This window comes from Rhincodon typus, chromosome 5 (genome assembly GCF_021869965.1).
Source record: "Rhincodon typus isolate 14 chromosome 5, sRhiTyp1.1, whole genome shotgun sequence".
NCBI lineage: Eukaryota > Metazoa > Chordata > Chondrichthyes > Orectolobiformes > Rhincodontidae > Rhincodon > Rhincodon typus.
In genome coordinates, this window is record NC_063336.1 from 82832830 (window position 1) to 82851263 (window position 18434).

General features: G+C 41.1%; 1 protein-coding gene across 1 annotated transcript in view; it reads right to left on the reverse strand.

Moving 5' to 3' along the window:
- The window catches only part of shprh (SNF2 histone linker PHD RING helicase), an 88385-nt gene that overhangs the window by 21966 nt on the left and 47985 nt on the right, over positions 1–18434 (reverse strand). The window contains exons 16-20 of the mRNA XM_048597080.1: positions 10960–11067; positions 9928–10070; positions 8429–8602; positions 5316–5378; positions 2697–2922 (exon numbers count right to left, since the gene is read on the reverse strand). Of these exons, the coding sequence (XP_048453037.1) occupies positions 2697–2922; positions 5316–5378; positions 8429–8602; positions 9928–10070; positions 10960–11067 (714 nt within the window). The remainder of the gene's footprint in view (positions 1–2696; positions 2923–5315; positions 5379–8428; positions 8603–9927; positions 10071–10959; positions 11068–18434) is intronic.

An 18434-nucleotide genomic window follows, 5' to 3' on the forward strand; every position in this document is an offset into this window, starting at 1 on the left:
TCAAAATCAGAATCACGAGAAAACAGATTAACTGATCACTAACACATTGCAGTTTGTGGGACCGTGCTGTGTGCAAATTGACTGCTGTGTTTCTCATGTTACAACTAATGACCACAATTAGAAAGTACTGTATTTAACTGGCTATAAAAGATCTGTGAAAGGCTTAATGTAATGCAAGTTCTTCCTTACTAAGTATTTGAGAGAAAATATTAACTATGATACTAACACTAATTCTATTTTACAGCTGTAAATAGAATAATTGTTTTACAAAACTATGAATAACCACATGTTGTAATCAAAATAATTGCACAGAAATATGTAGAAATGGTTTGAAGGCATCATGAAGGCTTTCTTTCAAAAAAAAAATCCCTTCAAATTTAAGGCTAATCAAATTATATAGATATAAAATAACCTGTAAATTTTTTAGACATCAGGGGACAGTATTTGTAGCTATCCTTACTTATAAAAGGTGAAGTAAACCATAGGAGTTAAATATCCCACAATTGGCTGAATTAGTTTCAGCATTCTTGCTTTCTTTTATCTTCTCCTAGAATTGTGTGTAGTTCTGCAGTGCTATCAAAGAGATGTGATTTCTGTTCTATTTTCTGTTCCGGCAAAATGGTGGCAGGGTAAGTTGCTCCATTCGGAGCTCCACTCTGCTCGTTTGTTCTCTTTCTCTTTCTTTCTTTGCCCTTCCTTTTTCTTCCTCCTTTCTTCTCTCTCCCTCTGTAGTAATTCTATCTCCTCACTCAACCCTTTTAACTACCTACCTAAAGAGTTGGGAAGGAGCTGGGTTGCGACTGGGAACCACGTGGTGGCAAGCCGAAAGCGTGGGTTGTGTCCTGCAGTGACGGTGGATCAAGTGTGGGCCACAGCGACGGTGATGGATCGTATGTGGGCTGGTGAGATCAGGCCAGTGAGGCAGCCCAGACCGGGCACTGGCAGCAGCATGGCGAGGGCTGGAAAGCCCGGAGTGGGACTGCGGCAGTGGAAAGGAAATTTGGACTCTCTGAAGTTATCTTTCCTTTTCTTATCTTATTCCAAGTTAATGTGACTGGCACCATGTATGTACGGCAAAGGTACACACTTTTCACTGTATTTTTACATTGAATATGTGACAATAAATGATTCAATTCAATTCAAACTTTATTTGTTGTTTTCTTGGTTCATCGCACCAGGAGGGGTTTGTCCACTGAATGAGCAATCTGGGATTCGCTACATAAATAGTCTGCACTGAAGTTCCAAGGGTCATGAAGCTACATGTAAGCAAGCTAAGCAAACTGAAACATTACACCACGGAAGGAGATCATAAGGTGCCACTCTCTCCTTTGTCCAAAAAGTCCTTCCATATTCCTCTCTTCTAGAGACCAATCCCTTTTCCTCTCAATTTAAATATTAATTTTTACCTCAAAGGGAAATTCTGATGAAGGACTCCAAGGTCTTGGATGTAAGTATAAGGACAGTCCTCTTCCCTTCACCCTTGGTTCTTTTACATTACCAGCTGCTCCTCTCTCAGTATCCTATTCCATGATGCTCTCAACTCTGCAAAGCACTGTTGTGTCCACTTCTATGTCTGGTCATGGCTACCTCGCCACCTCCTTCTACCTTAAAAACAAAGAAGAAAGGAGCAGGAGTAGGCCATTCGACCCCTCCAGCCTGCTCTGCCATTCAATATGATCACGGCTGATCACTGAGCCCAATAGCCCAATCCCACTCTCACCCCATATCCCTTCATCCCTTTAGCTACAAGAGCTATATCTACCTCCTTCTTGAAAACATAATGTTTTGGCCTCAGCTACTTTCTGTGGTAGTCAATTCCACAGTCTCATCACTCTCTGGTTGAAAAAATTTCTCTTCATCTCAGTCCTAAACAGTTTACCCCTTATTTTTAAACTATGACCCCTGATTCTGGGCTCCCCCACCATGGGAAATATCATTTCTGTACCTAACCTGTGTAGTCCTGTTAGAATTTTACATGAGATCCCCACCTCATTCTTCTAAACCCCTCACCCCTTTGCTCTTTGGGATTCCATTCCTCAGTCTTGATCTCTTCCTGCCTCCGATTTCCGAGAAGCCTCTCTCCTCTCGAAATGCTGAGATTCTGAATCATCTCTCCCTGATCTCAGAGACTCTTCAGCCCATCCCTACTATACTGCACAGAGTTACAGTTCTGTGGTCGAGTGAAGTCATGGAAGAAGGGGAGGAGTGTCAGGGCATATGCTGTGGTGGGATGTTTAATGCAATAATTGTCACGTAAATAATCCACAAGCATCATCCTGATGTCATTCTGACGTAGTTTGGTTTTGAGGAATGGGATCTTTAGCCAAGGAGAGAACCATGAAGTATTCAATCACAGAGATGGAATAGTTTTTTTTTCTATTGTTGTGAAAGCATAAAGAGATACCTATTCTGCACATATTTCTTTGGACATTTTCATCTGTTTTTTTCAGTTGCAAATGAACTTGGTGCATTGAAGATGGTGCATAGTTTGTCATTTGTCGTCTTTGTGATTTCAAGACGCAGCGTGTGTCTATATATTGTCAGGCCATTTGGTACTGTTTATAAGTATATTCATACAGGTTCCAAGTGATCATACCCAACTTTATCAACAGAATCCAGAGAAAAATGTAATTTTATCAATGGACTCAAGCAATTATTTTTTTCAAACAGGCAGATCAAATCTATATGCCATGTACCTTATATTCTTTTTTCCATAACTCAAACAGTTCCATAAAGATGTTCCCTTCTTCTATTAGCAAGGTATCAATTCGGTGCGCTTTCCCAAAAGCTAAGATGGCTTTTAAGGCACGTTCAGTCTCACTTGCAGCCCTCAGTCCACGACTAGTAGTTGGCAAACGTTCATCAACCAGGCCCTCGTCCTCTTCAATCATCTCTTCGAAGATTGCTTTCTGCCCTTTAACACTGAATAATGACAGAGTTTTAATTTTCCTGAATATAAAGTACACATTCTCTCTCTGCAGATTTCCTGTTTATCCCACCTTGGAGTCCAGCCCAGTCCCCAGAGACTTAAGCACAGTGTTGCAGACCCCAAGCCTTAGGAATTCTGCAACTGCAAAGGGACATTACTATAATTCAACAAACTAAAACCACAGAGCTTACAACTACAGGATATTGATAACTTCTCCTCTGCTTGTGCAGACAATGCTCCCCAACTGATTGGGCTATGCCGTCAGAGAAACCGGTCATGTGGAAACAATCCCAGCTTCCCACGGCAGTTCTGTCTATCCAACTGGTTGTTTGATCAACTGTGGCCTGGAACTGCTGGGCCCGATCCATTCCAATATTGTTTTACTAAGCCTACCTCAGGGGCACATCATTTGGAGACATCTCAATCCTCAACAGACCATGCTGACTTCCTTAAGGGGCTAGTTACCACATACAATTTAAGAAATGACAAGTGTGAATTTGAGCCATGGCTGGGGATAAAACAGGTACAAGAAGCTTTTTATGAGCAGCACAATTCACCATAAAACATGTGAGGCGTTGCTGCCAGCAACCTGATCATAGCACAAACACATGCCAAGCAACATTATATTAACAGAAGATGTAGCATATCACTCCAAGAAGCTTCACCGAAGTGTAATCAAACCAAATTGGAGACCGTGCCACATATTAATCCAGACAAATAGCCAAAAGCTTGGTCAAAGATGGAAGCGTCAAGTAAAAGGAGAATAAAGAATAGAGGTGGAAAGATTTAGAGAGGAAATCTTAGAGCATGGGGCTCAACTGCAGTAGGCAAGCTCATCAAAGGATCAAAATGAAGGAAGTGGGAGTGTACCAGCAGGCAGATTAGGAGGAATACAGTGATCTTGGACAGCTGTAGAATTAGACAGAGGTTAACAGAGATAGGGAGGCCAAAACGAATTTGAATGCAAAGCTGAAACTTCTAAAACAAAAAACGCTGGAATTACAGCAGGTCAGGCAGCATCTGTGGAGAGAGAGCAAGCTAATGTTTCGAGTGTAGATGACATTTTATCAGAGCTGAGATTTTAAAATATAGGCATTGTTGAAATGGGATCAATGTATGCCAGTGAAAACTGAGGCAATGGCTGAGTAACGTTAGAACTCTGATAGCTAGTTGGTGGAGGACACAGTACAGCAGCCTCCTCTCAACTTTTCTTATGTTGGGTCACTTTTCTATTTATTTGGAAGCTATCATTTAGAGAGACAGATATCACACATTCTGTAACTTCAACGTACTATCCCTCCTTCAATCTGATCTATTTTTTAAAAATCAGTTTTAAACAATTTGCGTGTGTTATTACACACCTCTGTAACCATCAATCCTGAGGTGGGACTTAAATCCAGAGGTAGAGACACTACCATCGTACTACAAGACTACCTTGGTATCACTGCTGTGCGCCTGAGGTTGTTGCCTATTGATCACTGCTCTCTTGCTTGCCAAACATCTCATCACCCCAACTTACCACTTGGCTCACCATTTCACTCACTGTCCGTTGGCTGCCTAACTTGCTGCTCAAGGAACAGGGCAATGAGTGAGGCAGAAAAAGAGTTGAAGGTTTTGGAGCACGACGATGAAAGGGACAGTGAGTGACAGCTAAGAGGGACTGTGAACTGGGTAGGATGTGAGACAATGAGGTTCAGGAGTGGGGTAGCAAATGACAAGCATCCAAAATATTACTCCTTGATGCAGGTAGTGACTTGTGGTGTCACCGGCAGTGACATCACAGGCACTGCGATTGTGTGTGCAGCGAATGCATCCCCTACAAAAACATCCAGATAGTGGGCTAGGGATGTGTGACAATGCAGAGATGGAATTTAATGGCTTTGGTGATGGGGGCTTGACAGAGTAGATTCTGGGGGAGTAGAAGACCAGCAGGTATAATTTCAGAGTAAGAGGTCACTAAATAAAGCCAGAGATGAGGAGGAATTTTCCTTCAGAGTATAGTCAATCGGTGGAATTCTTTACTGCAGAGTGTTGTCAAGGCTGGGCTGTTAAGTATATTCAAGACAGATTTTTAATTAGTAAGGGAATAGAAGGTTATGGGAAAAGTCAGGAAAGTCAAATTGAGGATTGTGAGATCAGACAAGATCTTACCAAATCGTGGAGCAGACTGAACAGGCCAAATGGCCTAACTTTTCTCCTACATCTTATGGTTTTATGGAGGGAGTACGGAATCGAAAGCTGAGCCCAAGATTATGAACTTACTTTAATCATTTTTTTCTGGACCAGGAGCAGGATTTCTCAAACTGCATCAGAAAATAGATCCTGCTGTTTTGTACCCTGAAAATGTTACACAAAGAATATCACTCCTTCCACATTAAGGACTTACCTGTGCGAGAACAACTTGGATTCATATTCTGTGAACAGTTCATCTGCTTTACAGAATTGGCAACTGCAAAAGGAAAATTAGTAAGATTAGTATACAATGGGAGAGAAAAGACACTTCCTTCTGAATGCTGACTACTGTATAGCATCAACAACCAAAATAAAAAAAAACATATTTTATCTGTCTGGAACAAGCAAAAACACAATGAGACAACTGATCAGCCAGTCAGGTACTTGTCTGGTGTTGGATTATTCAGATGTCGGTTCAATTACCTGATATATAGCCCATTAATATAGCTCAGAACTGGCCAATTGAGAAACCTTTCTGATGCTGAATTACTCAATTATTCCATTAATTTATTTGGTCAGTGACCTATTCATGTTCCTTCGACCACAACCAATTTCTATACCAGATAAAATTCTTTGGTTAGAAGTCAGATGAGATAGTCCATGTAATTGGAAAATTATGCTACAATGTAGAAACAACAACATTTTACATTTATAAAGCAGCTTTAATGCAGAAAACATACCAAAAGAAGAGAAAAAATAATAAAAGCAATAGAAGACTGGAGGAATGAATTTGTCGTTGCTGTCCTGGCCACACATTTACCATTTCTAACATCATAATATAAATTTTCTTAATGTGTGTTAAACCATGTGGTCTCCCGAATCTATGCAAGGTGGCTTAATTACGTGGATTAATACAAATTGGATTTTTCCAATACCTGATTTTCATCAAAGTTTGAATGTTGCAAACCAACATCGGTAATTTCAAACCAAAAACAGAAAATTCTGGAAATATTTGACATGTCTGGCAGTATCCAAATGGCGAGAAAGATTGAGTGACGTTCAGTGACCTGAGACTTTAACACTATTTTTCACTCAAAAGATGTTGCAGGTCCACTGAGTATTTCCAGCATTTTCTGCAGAAACTCAGCAGGTCTGGCAGTATCTGAGGAGAGGAGAACAGTTAACATTTTGCGTCTGGTATGACTCGTCTTCGCTGGTTCTGAAGAAGAGTAAGACCATTAACTCTGTTTCTCTCTGTACACATGCTGTCAGAGGTGATGAAATTCTCCAGGCTTCTCTGTATTTATTTTAGATTTCTAGCATCCACAGCATTTTGCTTTAACTCCAGCATTTTCTGATTCTAATTCTGATTTCCAGAATTCACAGTATTTTGCTTTCGTACTGCCAAATTCAAACTTGATTTAACCAACATTCTGACTTATGTCAGTCGTGGTTCAGTGGGTAATGATACATTACCTATTGGCAGAAATCCAATTATGGTACTCCACACTATATTGTGATATTGGAAACTTCAAAATTTTAATAATTGTTCAGGAATTGAAAGAGTCAGCAATAACTTTTTCTGGAATAAACTGTTTCCTGAAATGAAAATGACAAGGAGAAACTGTTATAAAGGAATTAAAAGCAATGTGCTAATTAACCTTCCCTGGGAAGAAAGGCTCAATGCAACATAAACATGCTGTTTCCTGGGAGAGCAGAGATAACTGCTGGATAACCTGCTGTCTCATGATAAATGGCATTTAAGATTGCCTGCAGAAAGAATGTCCTGAAGTAAAGGATTTAATTGCAGGAAAGTTGTGTTTTGAATGGACAGTTAATGCCAAGTGTAAGAAGGAACAGGAAAGCTACGCCTGATAAGTCGGCAAGCTACAAAACTTAGTGACTCCGTAAGTGTAATCACTGTTGCAGATGAATGAATGTAAAGGATTGTCAATAATGTTACATCCGAAACTTCACAATACAGAAAATCCTAAAAGAATTCAACTTCAGGATTCCTCAGTAGCAGAACTTCAAAGAACAACATTGTTCTAGGTTACAAAGGGACATTGATAGGATGCAGAGCTGGGCTGAGAAGTGGCAGATGGAGTTTAACCCTGAAAAGTGAGAGGTGATTCATTTTGGAAGGACAAATTTGAAAGCAGAATACAGGGTTAATGGAGAGATTCTTGGCAGTGTGGAGGAGCAGAGGGATCTTAGGGTTCATGTCCACAGTTCCCTGAAAGCTGCCACCCAGGTGGATAGAGTTGTTAAGAAGGCGTGTGTTAGCTTTCATTAATAGAGGGACTGAGTTCAAGAGTCGTGAAGTTATGCTCCAGCTATACGAAAGCCTGTTTCGGCCACATCTGGAGTATTGTGTCCAGTTCTGGTCGCCTCATTACAGGAAAGATACGGAAGCGTTGGAAAAGGTGCAGAGGAGATATACCAGGATGTTGCCTGGAATGGAGGGAAGGTCTTACGAGGAAAGGTTGAGAGCGCTAGGGCTTTTCTCTTTAGAACGATGAAGGATGAGAGGTGACTTGATAGAGGTGTACAAAATGATCAGAGGTATAGACAGACTGGACAACCAGAGACTTTTTCCTAGGGTGCAGGTAGCTATTACAAGGGGGCATAGTTTTAAAGTGAGTGGAGGTAGATATAGGGGAGACGTCAGACGTAGGTTCTTTACTCAGAGTGGTAGGGGCATGGAATGCATTGCCGGAGAGGATAGTGGAGTCGGCCTCATTAGGGGCATTTAAGCGGCTATTAGATAGGCATATGGATGATAGTATAAGATAGGGGTGGAGGTTAGACAGATCTTAGGATTAGGGTAAAAGTTTGGCACAACATTATGGGCCGAAGGGCCTGTACTGTCCTATGTTCTCCGTTCTAACACGGGACAAGGATCGAACTATGGACACAGAGACAGACACTGTGGCTGACATTATAGCTAAATTCCACCATTTATTGAGTAATACCTAAGTTGAGTTATGAGGCTTAACTTGCTTATTTGAGGGGTCTTATTTTGGTTGCTACATGCAAAGTTGAAGTAATTGTTTCAGTATTTGTTTGTCTATGAGATTTCTTAACAAGTAGCTGAATTAAAACGTAGCCTGTGGTAATTAAGCTGCTTCTATTACTTTTTCTCTTCCTTTGGGATGTTTGCTGCATTAAAAGGTGCTTTATAAATGTAAAATGCTGTTGTTTCTTCATTTTAGCATGATTTCCCAATTACATGAACCATCTCATCTGACTTCTAACCAAAGAACTTGTTCTGATACAGAAGTGAGTTGTTGTTGAGGAACATGAATCGGACACAACAGTACGCACTTGTTCAGGGGAAATCGGACAGGGCGAAGATGACACACTGTGGCGAGTCGAATTTCTTCTTGTGATGGTGGGCCCTCTAGATTCTTGACAGAGTCCTGTACCATCTTCTGTGATTTCTTCAACTCTTCAATTTGCACAGTCAGCAAAAACTGCAGGCCTCTACAGTCGTGGAACCTGAGTGTAAAAATATTAACTGTGAACAACACAAATTAGACACATTAGTCATGACTTTGAGTTGATGAATGGTTCATTGCATCATGAGCAAAACCTTACTGTTTGGAAAGATTGGTCCACATGACAAGTTGGACTGAAGGGTACATTTCTGTACTGTATGTCTCTATGATTTTATGAGATTGTGCTGCTGAGAGGGTATTGGGCACGATACAATTGCACACACCTTGGTAGACGGATGTTGAAAGAGAAAATGGAAGGTTCTGAATAAGGCATTAAAAGATCTCCTCCCAAACATAATGGTAATCTTACTTAATGCAGTGTTGGGACCTACTCTGCAGCCAAAATGCCGCCCTCTCTATGGTAATTTCAAAGACTGTCAATCTGAAACACTGTTAATTTTTGCTGAAACATGACAAGTTGGACCCTTAGAGATTCCCAGTTCAAACAAGATGAACGAATCTGAAACAAGATTCCGTGCAGGTTACAACTTATCCATGGAAGTCTCAACTTTATTCCATGTGTCAAGAAACTACCCTTTAGAAACAATGATTGTACTTAAATTTTAAAATTGTGAGGCTTTGCCAATGTGTCGTGTGCACCTTCATTACGCAAGATCAACAAGCAACATAAGTTTCTATATCTTCCCATCTTTTCCAAGGTAAGTAACCAACTCGCCAACAATTATTGCTGTTACTCACTGGGCTGGTGAACAATGTCTGCTCACATGAGCTAACAACAAGGCACCAACTTCCTGCTTCGCAGCAAAACTTGCCTCGGCATATTTTGCCTTCCTTACCAGCAGGGCCCATGTCCATACTGGATCTGCTTTTATGGTCAATGGCCCATGAATCATCCTGCAGCTTTCGCCACTGAGGGGCTCTCTCACTAAGGTGGGTCCAGCGATTCAGATAGTCTCCTAAATTGAGCTATGAATCTCAAGTGAAAATCAGGCAAGGCCACAGAAAGCTCCTTGGTAGTGGCATGAAGGTGAGGAAGATGATTAAAAATTTTTCAAAATGTACAGGTGCAATTAAGGTCTTTAAGGAACATATATAAAAGTAAACAAGATGTGAATCTTAGAACTCATTTTTAAATTTCTCCTTCCTTGTCTTATCTACAGCAAACAATGGCATAGATCAATTCCAGTGGCCTTCAGTGTTGGTCCCAAAAAATCTCATTAGCCAATGGCAACACAGTGAAAATTGCTGAGGTTTCTAGTGGAACACTAGCAGCTTAGTGCAGTGATGCATTTAGGCCATAGAAATCGTCAGCACAAAGACAGGAATGCAACAATCATATATTGGACAGTATGCAAATCTACTTACTTTTCAGCCATGGACAGTTTGTTAGGTTGCTGTTTGTAGTTACATGAGATTTCATTTCGCACCCTTGTCACCAGCTCGTCATCCAGAGCAGCCTGCAGTACACACTCAATGATACCAAGCCACCAGGGTGCCCCAGGGTGAATCTGTTGATGGGACACAAAAAAGATTTTTGTTGAACAGAACAGAAAGACATTCTAGTATGTCATGATAATGATCAACTATCCCATCCTACTTACTAACTTCCAAAACCAGAAGTGAATAGTAAATCACAAAGGAAAGTGGTAAACCCTACCAGCAAATCACAAACTGCCGGAAGTTAATGCGGGACCCAATTCATTTTTGGGAAGTAACATTATAGTCAGAATTATAGATTCTTAAAAGTAGCAGCACTGAGCATTTCAATGACTACAGTCATAGTCAAACGGCACAGAAGAGGCCCTTCAAACCTTTAGCCCACTAAAGTTGACTATGGATTTCTGCCATCTTTTTTCCAGTAGTACCACCACGTGCGATTCCTCTATTGCGAGGCCAGAGTTGAGAGTGCTGCAGGAGACACCCAATTCAGCATGACAGACTATGCAGAAATATTTTGAATTGCAGGACCTTCAGAAATGATGGAACATTCAGCTCTAAATTTTAGTACTCACTGTTACAGTGCCATACAATAACACCTTCACCTTAGCACATCTCTTCCCAGTTAAGGCCTTAGCCTCCTTTCAATGGTCTCATGACTACTGAAATACTTGCAATTTAAAAACTACTTCTTCCAAATTATTGTGCCTTCCTTTTATAGCACCACATCAGGTGTTTGCTGCAGTACTCCCAACTCAATCCTTTTTTGAAGCAGTGCACCTTAACAGAGGCACACGTTTATATATACAAATTTGTCCTGGACCTGCCATACACCACCATTCCAGTGGTGTACCTGGTGCTGCTGTACATAACCCTTCCCATGACACTGCCGTACAGCATTTTTGTCTGGTCCTGCCTTACAGCATCGTTCCCCCGGCTCTGCTGTACAGCATAGTTTACCTTGCGCTGTAGTTCACGGATGTTTTGCTGAACAGGTGGCAAAGCTTGACGTGCAGCAGAAACTTCCAAATCTGATTTATTCATGTAATGCTGTCTAAGCTGTTCAGCCTATATATGTTAATTTGAAAAAAGAAATATTAAAGTTTATACTTATAACAGAATTTAGCAAACTCTGCCAACCATCAGTGTTGCCTATAAGTAGCAGCATCTGGTCACATTTTCCAAACTACAATCAAAACGTTGTTATTATCAGGGGATATTTGACAGTCAGGTTTCCTCTTCAAGCCATATGAATCCCCAAGGGTCAGTAGAGTTAGTCAAACATCAAACACCACTTCACTGAGCGCTGTGCTAAGGAGGCCTAGGTATTAATGTGAACTAGGGAGGGGAAAACTTTTCACTGGTTTGAGTAATACCTAGCAAACAGATGATAACAAATATCACCTGGCATCGACCTAGGCACCGGAAAAGATATTGGCAGAAAAAGCCCTGTCAACCCTGAAAAGTCCTCCTCACTAACCTCTGGGGGTTAGTGCCAAAATTGGGAGAACTGTCATACAGACAGTTAAGCAACAGCTTGACATAGTCATACTCACAAAATCATACCTTACAGACAATGTCCCAGACACCACCATCACTATCCCTGGTTATGTCCTGTCCCACCGGCAAGACAGACCCAGCAGAGGTAGCGGCACAGTGGTATACAGTCGGGAGTTGGTCTGGGATTCCTCAACATCGACTCTGGTCCCCATGAAGTCTCAGGTTAAACATGGGCAAGGAAACCTCCTGCTGATTACCACATACCGTCCTCCCTCAACTGATGAATCAGTACTCCTCAACGTTGAACAACACTTGGACGAAGCACTGAGGATGGCAAGGGCACAAAATGTATTCTGGGTGGGTGATTTCAATGTCCACCACCAAGAGTGGCTCAGCAGCAGTACTACTGATTGAGCTGATCGGGTCCTAAAGGGCATAGCTGCTAGTCTGTGTCTGCGGCAGGTGGTGAGGGAACCAACAAGAGGGAAAAATACATTTGACCTCATCCTTACTAATTTGCCAACTGCAATTACATCTGTCCATGACAGTATCGGTAAAAGTGACCACTGCACAATCCTTGTGGAGACGAAGTCCCACCTTCACATTGAGAATAACTTCCATCCTGTTGTGTGGCACTATCACTGTGCTAAATGGGACAGACTTCACACAGATGTAGCAACTCAAGACTGGGCATCCATGAGGCGCTGTGGGCCATCAACAGCAGCAGAACTGTACTCCAGCACAATCTGTAACCTCAAGTCCCGGCATATCCCACACTCAACCATTACCATCAAGCCAGAGGATCAACCCTGCTTGAATGGAGAGTGCAGAAAGGCATGCCAGGAGCAGCACCAGGCATACCTGAAGATGAGGTACCACCTGGTGAAGCCACCAAACAGCACTACTTGCACGCCAAACAGCGAAAGCAGCACGTGATAGACAGAGATAAGTGATCCCACAACCAATGAATCAGATCTAAGTTCTGCAGTCCTGCCACATCCAGTCGTGAATGGTGATGGATAATTAAACAACTCACTGGAGGAGGAGGCTCTACAAATATCCCCATCCTCAATGATGGAAGAGCCCAGTACATCAGTGCAAAAGATAAGGCTGAAGCATTTGCATAAACACAGTGGCTACAAGAGCAGGCCAGAAGCTAGGAATACTGTGGCGAGTAAGTCACCTCTTGATTCCTCAAAGCCTGTTCACCATCTACAAGGCACAAGTCAGGAGTGTGATGGAATACTCCCCACTTGCCTGGATGAGTGCAGCCTCAACAACACTCAAGAAGCTTGACACCATCCAGGCCAAAGCAGCCCGTTTGATTGGCACTACAACCACAAGCATCCACTCCCTCCACGTCTGGCAGCAGTGTGTACTATCTGCAAGATGCACTGCAGAAATTCACCAAAGATCCTCAGACAGCACCTTCCAAACCCACAACCACTTCCATCTAGAAGGATAAGGCATCACGCATATGGGAACATATGAAAAGAAGGTGAAGGCCTCAGGTGTTTTCACTATAATAAGGTGGGACCCACAAAGTCACAGTGCTGGTGGTTTAAGAAGGGCACTGGGAAAAAGGATATGGTAAAAGAGGCTAAACCAGTGGGATTAGTTAAGGTAGTGAAGGAAATCCCAAAAGGAGTTGAGGAGCTGCAGGAGACTGCACAGCCTAATGCACTATCTGGGCTGGATAGTGAGATGGTGCCTGATCTCTACAAAGACTTCACCTCTGTGGGCAAGATTTATTCAGGAAGAACAGGGGGAAAGAAGTTAAATCATTGAGAGATACAGAGCTGGTCAGTCTCTAATAGTAAGAGATGAAAGTATTTGCACTCCTTCTGAAATGTTACCTGAGAGAGTGGTAATCTGTGGCATTGATGGAGAGAGATTTAGCATTCTCCTGTGTAAGATGAGGTTGGAAAGTCCAATCAAGACTGGGGAAGTGAAAGTGGGAGTGATTGAAAGAGTGTCAATTCCAGGAATATAGTTTTTTCTTGGAAACAACCTCGCAAGATCAAAAGTGAGAAGGATGCCCCTGGTAGTGGAGAAGTCGAAGGAAAACCAAGGAACTGAGGACTTAAAATGAAAATACCCAGGAATTTTTCCGACTGTCTGGTAATAAGATCCCACAGTCATAAGTTACACCAAGAAGAAAAAACTAAAGAAAAAGATGAAGGAATTGAGACGCAGTTAGCTAACACCCTGTTTGATGTAATGGTAAAGGAATAAGCCTGAACAGGTAGAGGATCAGGCAGAGGTGTTTAGTTCTAAAAGATTGCTGGAGTTACAACAAAAAGATGAAGCAATATAAGATCTATATCATAAACCCTACTCGGGAAAAGGAATCAGAATGTATTCACAAGTGTTATTATCTTAAGGATAGAATCCTAAGCAAAAATGGAAGCCTTGGCAGTCTGGTGCAGAGGAGAATTGGGCGGACGAGCACCAGATTGTGTTGCCAGTAGCATACAGACAGAAGTATTGCGGATAGCACACAAATTACCTGTAGGAGGTCATCTAGGAGTGAAGAAGACTCAGGCTAAAATACAAAATCACTTCTATCGGCCTCGATTGCATTAGGATGTGGTTGAATTTTGCCGTACCTGTCATACTTGTCAAATGGTAGGAAAGCCAAAGGCAGCAATGGAACCAGCACCTTTGATGCCAATTCCCGCATTTCAGAAACCTTTCACGGCTTGATTACGATTGATTGTGTAGGTTCCCTCCCTAAAACCAAAAGTGGGAACCAGTATTTGCTAACCCTAATAGATGTGCCTACCAGATTTCTGGAGGCAATTCCATTACAAAGCGTCAAGGCAAAAAAGGTTGCGGAAGAGTTGCTTGCTTTCTTTACCCGTTATGGGCTACCCAGAGAGATTCAGTCAGATCAAGGGTCCAATTTTACAGCCAAACTATTTAAGGAGGTCATGGATAATTTAGGCATCAAACACTTTAATTCAAGTAAATACCATCCTGAATCCTAGGGAGCATTGGAAAACTGGCATTAGACCCTAAAAATGATGCTGAGGACTTATTGCCAGGACTACCCAAATGATCGGGTTAAAGGTATCCCATTTATATTGTTTGCCATTAGAGATGCCCCAAATGAATCGACTCAGTCTACTCCATTTGAGTTGATATTCAGACACGAAGTAAGAGGGCCTTTAAAATTAATTAAACAAAGATTGATTCGTCCGCAGTCAGAGATCTCACAGTTGGATTATGTATCTGAAAGATCAACAGAGTCTGTGAATTAGCTAGACAACATGTGAAGGGACACAGCATCTAATGAAGCAAGGAACAGATAAGAAATCTAAAATTCCAACAATTGCCTGTGGGGATAAAGTATTGGTGCTGTTACCAATGGTAGGAGATCCCTTCAAAGCAAGGTTTAGTGGTCCCTATCAGATTGAGAAGAAGTTGGGTCAAATGAATTATCTGGTAAAGATGTCAGATAGGAAAAAAACTTTATTGGGTATGCCATGTGAACATGTTGAAACTCTATTATGACAGGGACAGGGAACCAGAGAAACAGGTATTAGTCACTGCCCCTCAAATCCAGATGATTTGGGTTTTGATATACTTCAAATTAAATAATGAGGAAGTCCTTGGAAAATGGGATAGGATAGTGAGCTGTCTCAGGAACAGAAAACTGAATTGAAAGGCTTATTGCAGCAATATAAGGATATATGTAGAATAGAATGGGGAGGACTAACATTATAATACGAGGTTGAAGTAGAGAATGCTGTTCCGATAAAACAACACCCCTACAGGCTTAGAAATAGCAAGAACCGCAGATGCTGGAGCACTCAGAAATAGCAAGAGCCTCTACAGGCTTAATCCTCTCAAAGTGGCACAGGTACAGAAGGAAGTGGAAGCGATGCTTCAAGAAAACATCATCAAGCTGACTGAAAGCAAGTGGAGATCATCGATCGTGTTGGTTCCCAAACCTGATGGTACTCAACAATTCTGAGTGAATTATCAGAAGTCAATGGCATAACTAAATTGGACTCAAATCCAATTCCAAGGCTGGAGGACTGTGTAGAAAAAGTGGGAAAAGCCACTTACATTACAAAGTTAGACTTACTTTGTGGTTACTGGCAAGTACCTTTGTTAGAGAGAGTGAAAGAAGTTTCTGTGTTTGTAACTCCAAATGGACTGTATCAATTTAAAGTAATGCCCTTTGGAATGAAGAATGCACCAGCCACATTTCAAAGACTTATGGACAGAGTTGTGGCAGGATTGACTAATTGTGCTGTCTACGTAGATGACTTAGTGATCTTTAGCCATTCATGGAAAGATCACATGGTACATTTGGCAGAGCTCTTTGAAAGACAATGGGAGGCAAAACCGGTTATAAATTTAGCAAGAACTGAGTTCACGAAGGCAGAAGTGATGTTCTTGGGACACATCATCGGACATGGAAGGATGACCCCGAGTAACTTGAAGATGAAGGCCTTCAAGGAATTTCCAATACCATTCTCGATGAAAGAGGTGTGTTGATTTTTGGGACTGAGCAAATTCTACAAATGGTTTGTGTCAAACTTTAGTAACATGCCAGCACTGCTGACGGATTTGATAAAGAAGAATATGAAATTTCGATGGACAAAACAATGCCAGGAGGCACTGGAAAATTTAAAAGCCATGTTAATCACCGCACCAGCTTTAGCCACACCAAATTTCTTGAAACCCTTTAACGACACCAGCGATATAGGGGTTGGAGCTGTGTTGATGCAGAAGGATGATGGCGGAATTGAAAGGCCAATTGGTTATTTTTCAAAGAAACTCAATATTCATCACAGAAAATACTCCACCATTGAAAAAGAATTATTGAGTTTGGTACTGGCCTTACAACATGTTAATGTTTATGTTACAAACAATATTTTGGAGACGATTGTATATACAGACCATAACCCACTCATCTTTTTGAAACGATTTAAGGACAAAAATATGAGACTATTTCATTGGAGTTTTATGTTATAGGCTTTTAATTTACAGATTGTACATGTTGCGGGTCATAAAAGTGTTACTGCAGATGCGTTATCACAAGTTTAGAAGAAAATGTGTAGATAAGTGAGAACCGGTACGGTCCAACGTTTTATATATATACACATATGTATATACACACACACATATACACATACATACATAAATTTAAAAAATGCAAAATTAGTATGAAAGGCGTAACTTTAGATTACTGACCTATGTATTTTGTGCTAATGGTGTTAAGACTTAGAGAAAAAAAATGAAATCATCTTTTCATAATGATGGTTGATTTTTTCTTAAGCGGGGGGAGATATTGCGAAGTTGTGTAGAATACTCATGAATTGGAAGCTAGGAAGTTAGAATTTGTTTGTAAAAATGATAGTGGGAAAAAACAGTATGAGGTCCCTTTAAAAGATTGTGCTTTGTCTGTGCTTGGAAGTTTGCAAGTACTGTACAGAGAGCCCCAAATTGAAACAAGTGTATCAAAAGGCCTTATAGTTGGCAGGCAAAACAGAAGTCTTGTTTTGATGTTTTGGCAACAAGCTGGACTCAGCCAATTAATTTAAACCAAGTACTTAGCAATTGAAAGCCAACTGAATTTAAAACGAATGGCTTTGACAACCTGAAACCAATCATATTAAAGGACCTTGATGTGTCAAGGGGATATATAACAGGGTTTTTGAAAATCTGTGTGAGAGCCAACTGCCATCTGACGCAAAAGTAAATCTGCCATCTGAGAAATAAACCTAGCTCTCACACAAAATCATCAGGCTCCCCTTAAAAAAAAAAAGTAGCAAAGGTACCATGGCACTTCTAGCTAAAAGTCCTTACTGAAGAAATTAGAGAGAAAACATCCCTGACAGCATGATCAGCAGAAGGCAGGCTGGAGAGATAGTGGAGAATGCAAAGCATTCTGGAAGACTCATTCGGTGTGAACTTTGAGGGACTAGGTTTCAATTTACTGTTTTCTTATTACTTGTTATATAAATGGGGCCTGTGCTTATTGCAACAGCATACAATTAGAATCTTGTTTTATTAGGAAATAGTAGTTAGAGGGGAATTGGTCAGTTTGTTAGTAGTTCTGTTAATTTGTTCGCTGTTAGGGTTAAATAAATAAATTGTTACTTGTTTCTTATAAAGCGAGTATCAGGGATTCCTTTCATTTAACTTTCAGAATACGAGGGGCAAGGCCAGCTTCTCTGGGTGTTTCGGGTTTAATCAGAAGGGAACCTCTGCTGCCACCACAACAGATTGGGGCTGGTGTTTTGGTTGATTATCAGAGGGGTTTGATCTTCCCTTCTCCATGACAAACACCGTAACAGTAATTCAATCAACAATATGTGGGCAACCTACTTTCTAACATCCAAAATTAATAACGAACAAAAACATAAATCGCTGTAAGATCTCAGCAGGTCTAGTAGCATCTGTGGTGAAAAGTCAGAGTTAACATTTCAGGTACAGTGACCCTTTTCAGAACAGGCCAAAGTTAATATGTGGCACTTAGGGGTAATAAACTGTGATTGAGCACATTACCGTATACATCAAATAGCAAATGCAATCAAGACATATCACACAAAATTCTCAGCAACTCCCCCAGATGACATTGGGTCATCAAATCTCATGAAACTTCACAATGAATTACACTTCTTCACTTTTACTAATCTGAATTTAGAACTACTCTCAAAAATCTCACTGTCATCAGCTGCCTCAATGACTGCTCTCACTCTGGTCAATCACTCTCCTTCCCTGGATTTACTCCCTGGGACGCCAAAACCAACTCCAGTACTCATTCACAATTGTGAATCAACCAGAATATTAACTATGTTTTTCTCTCTAACACAAATGCTGCCTGACCTGCTGTGTACTTCCAATATTTTCTGTTTTGTGTTTAATCTATCTTGCCCTTTTAAGGTGACAAGACTAATTGCTGCATGCAAATGCAC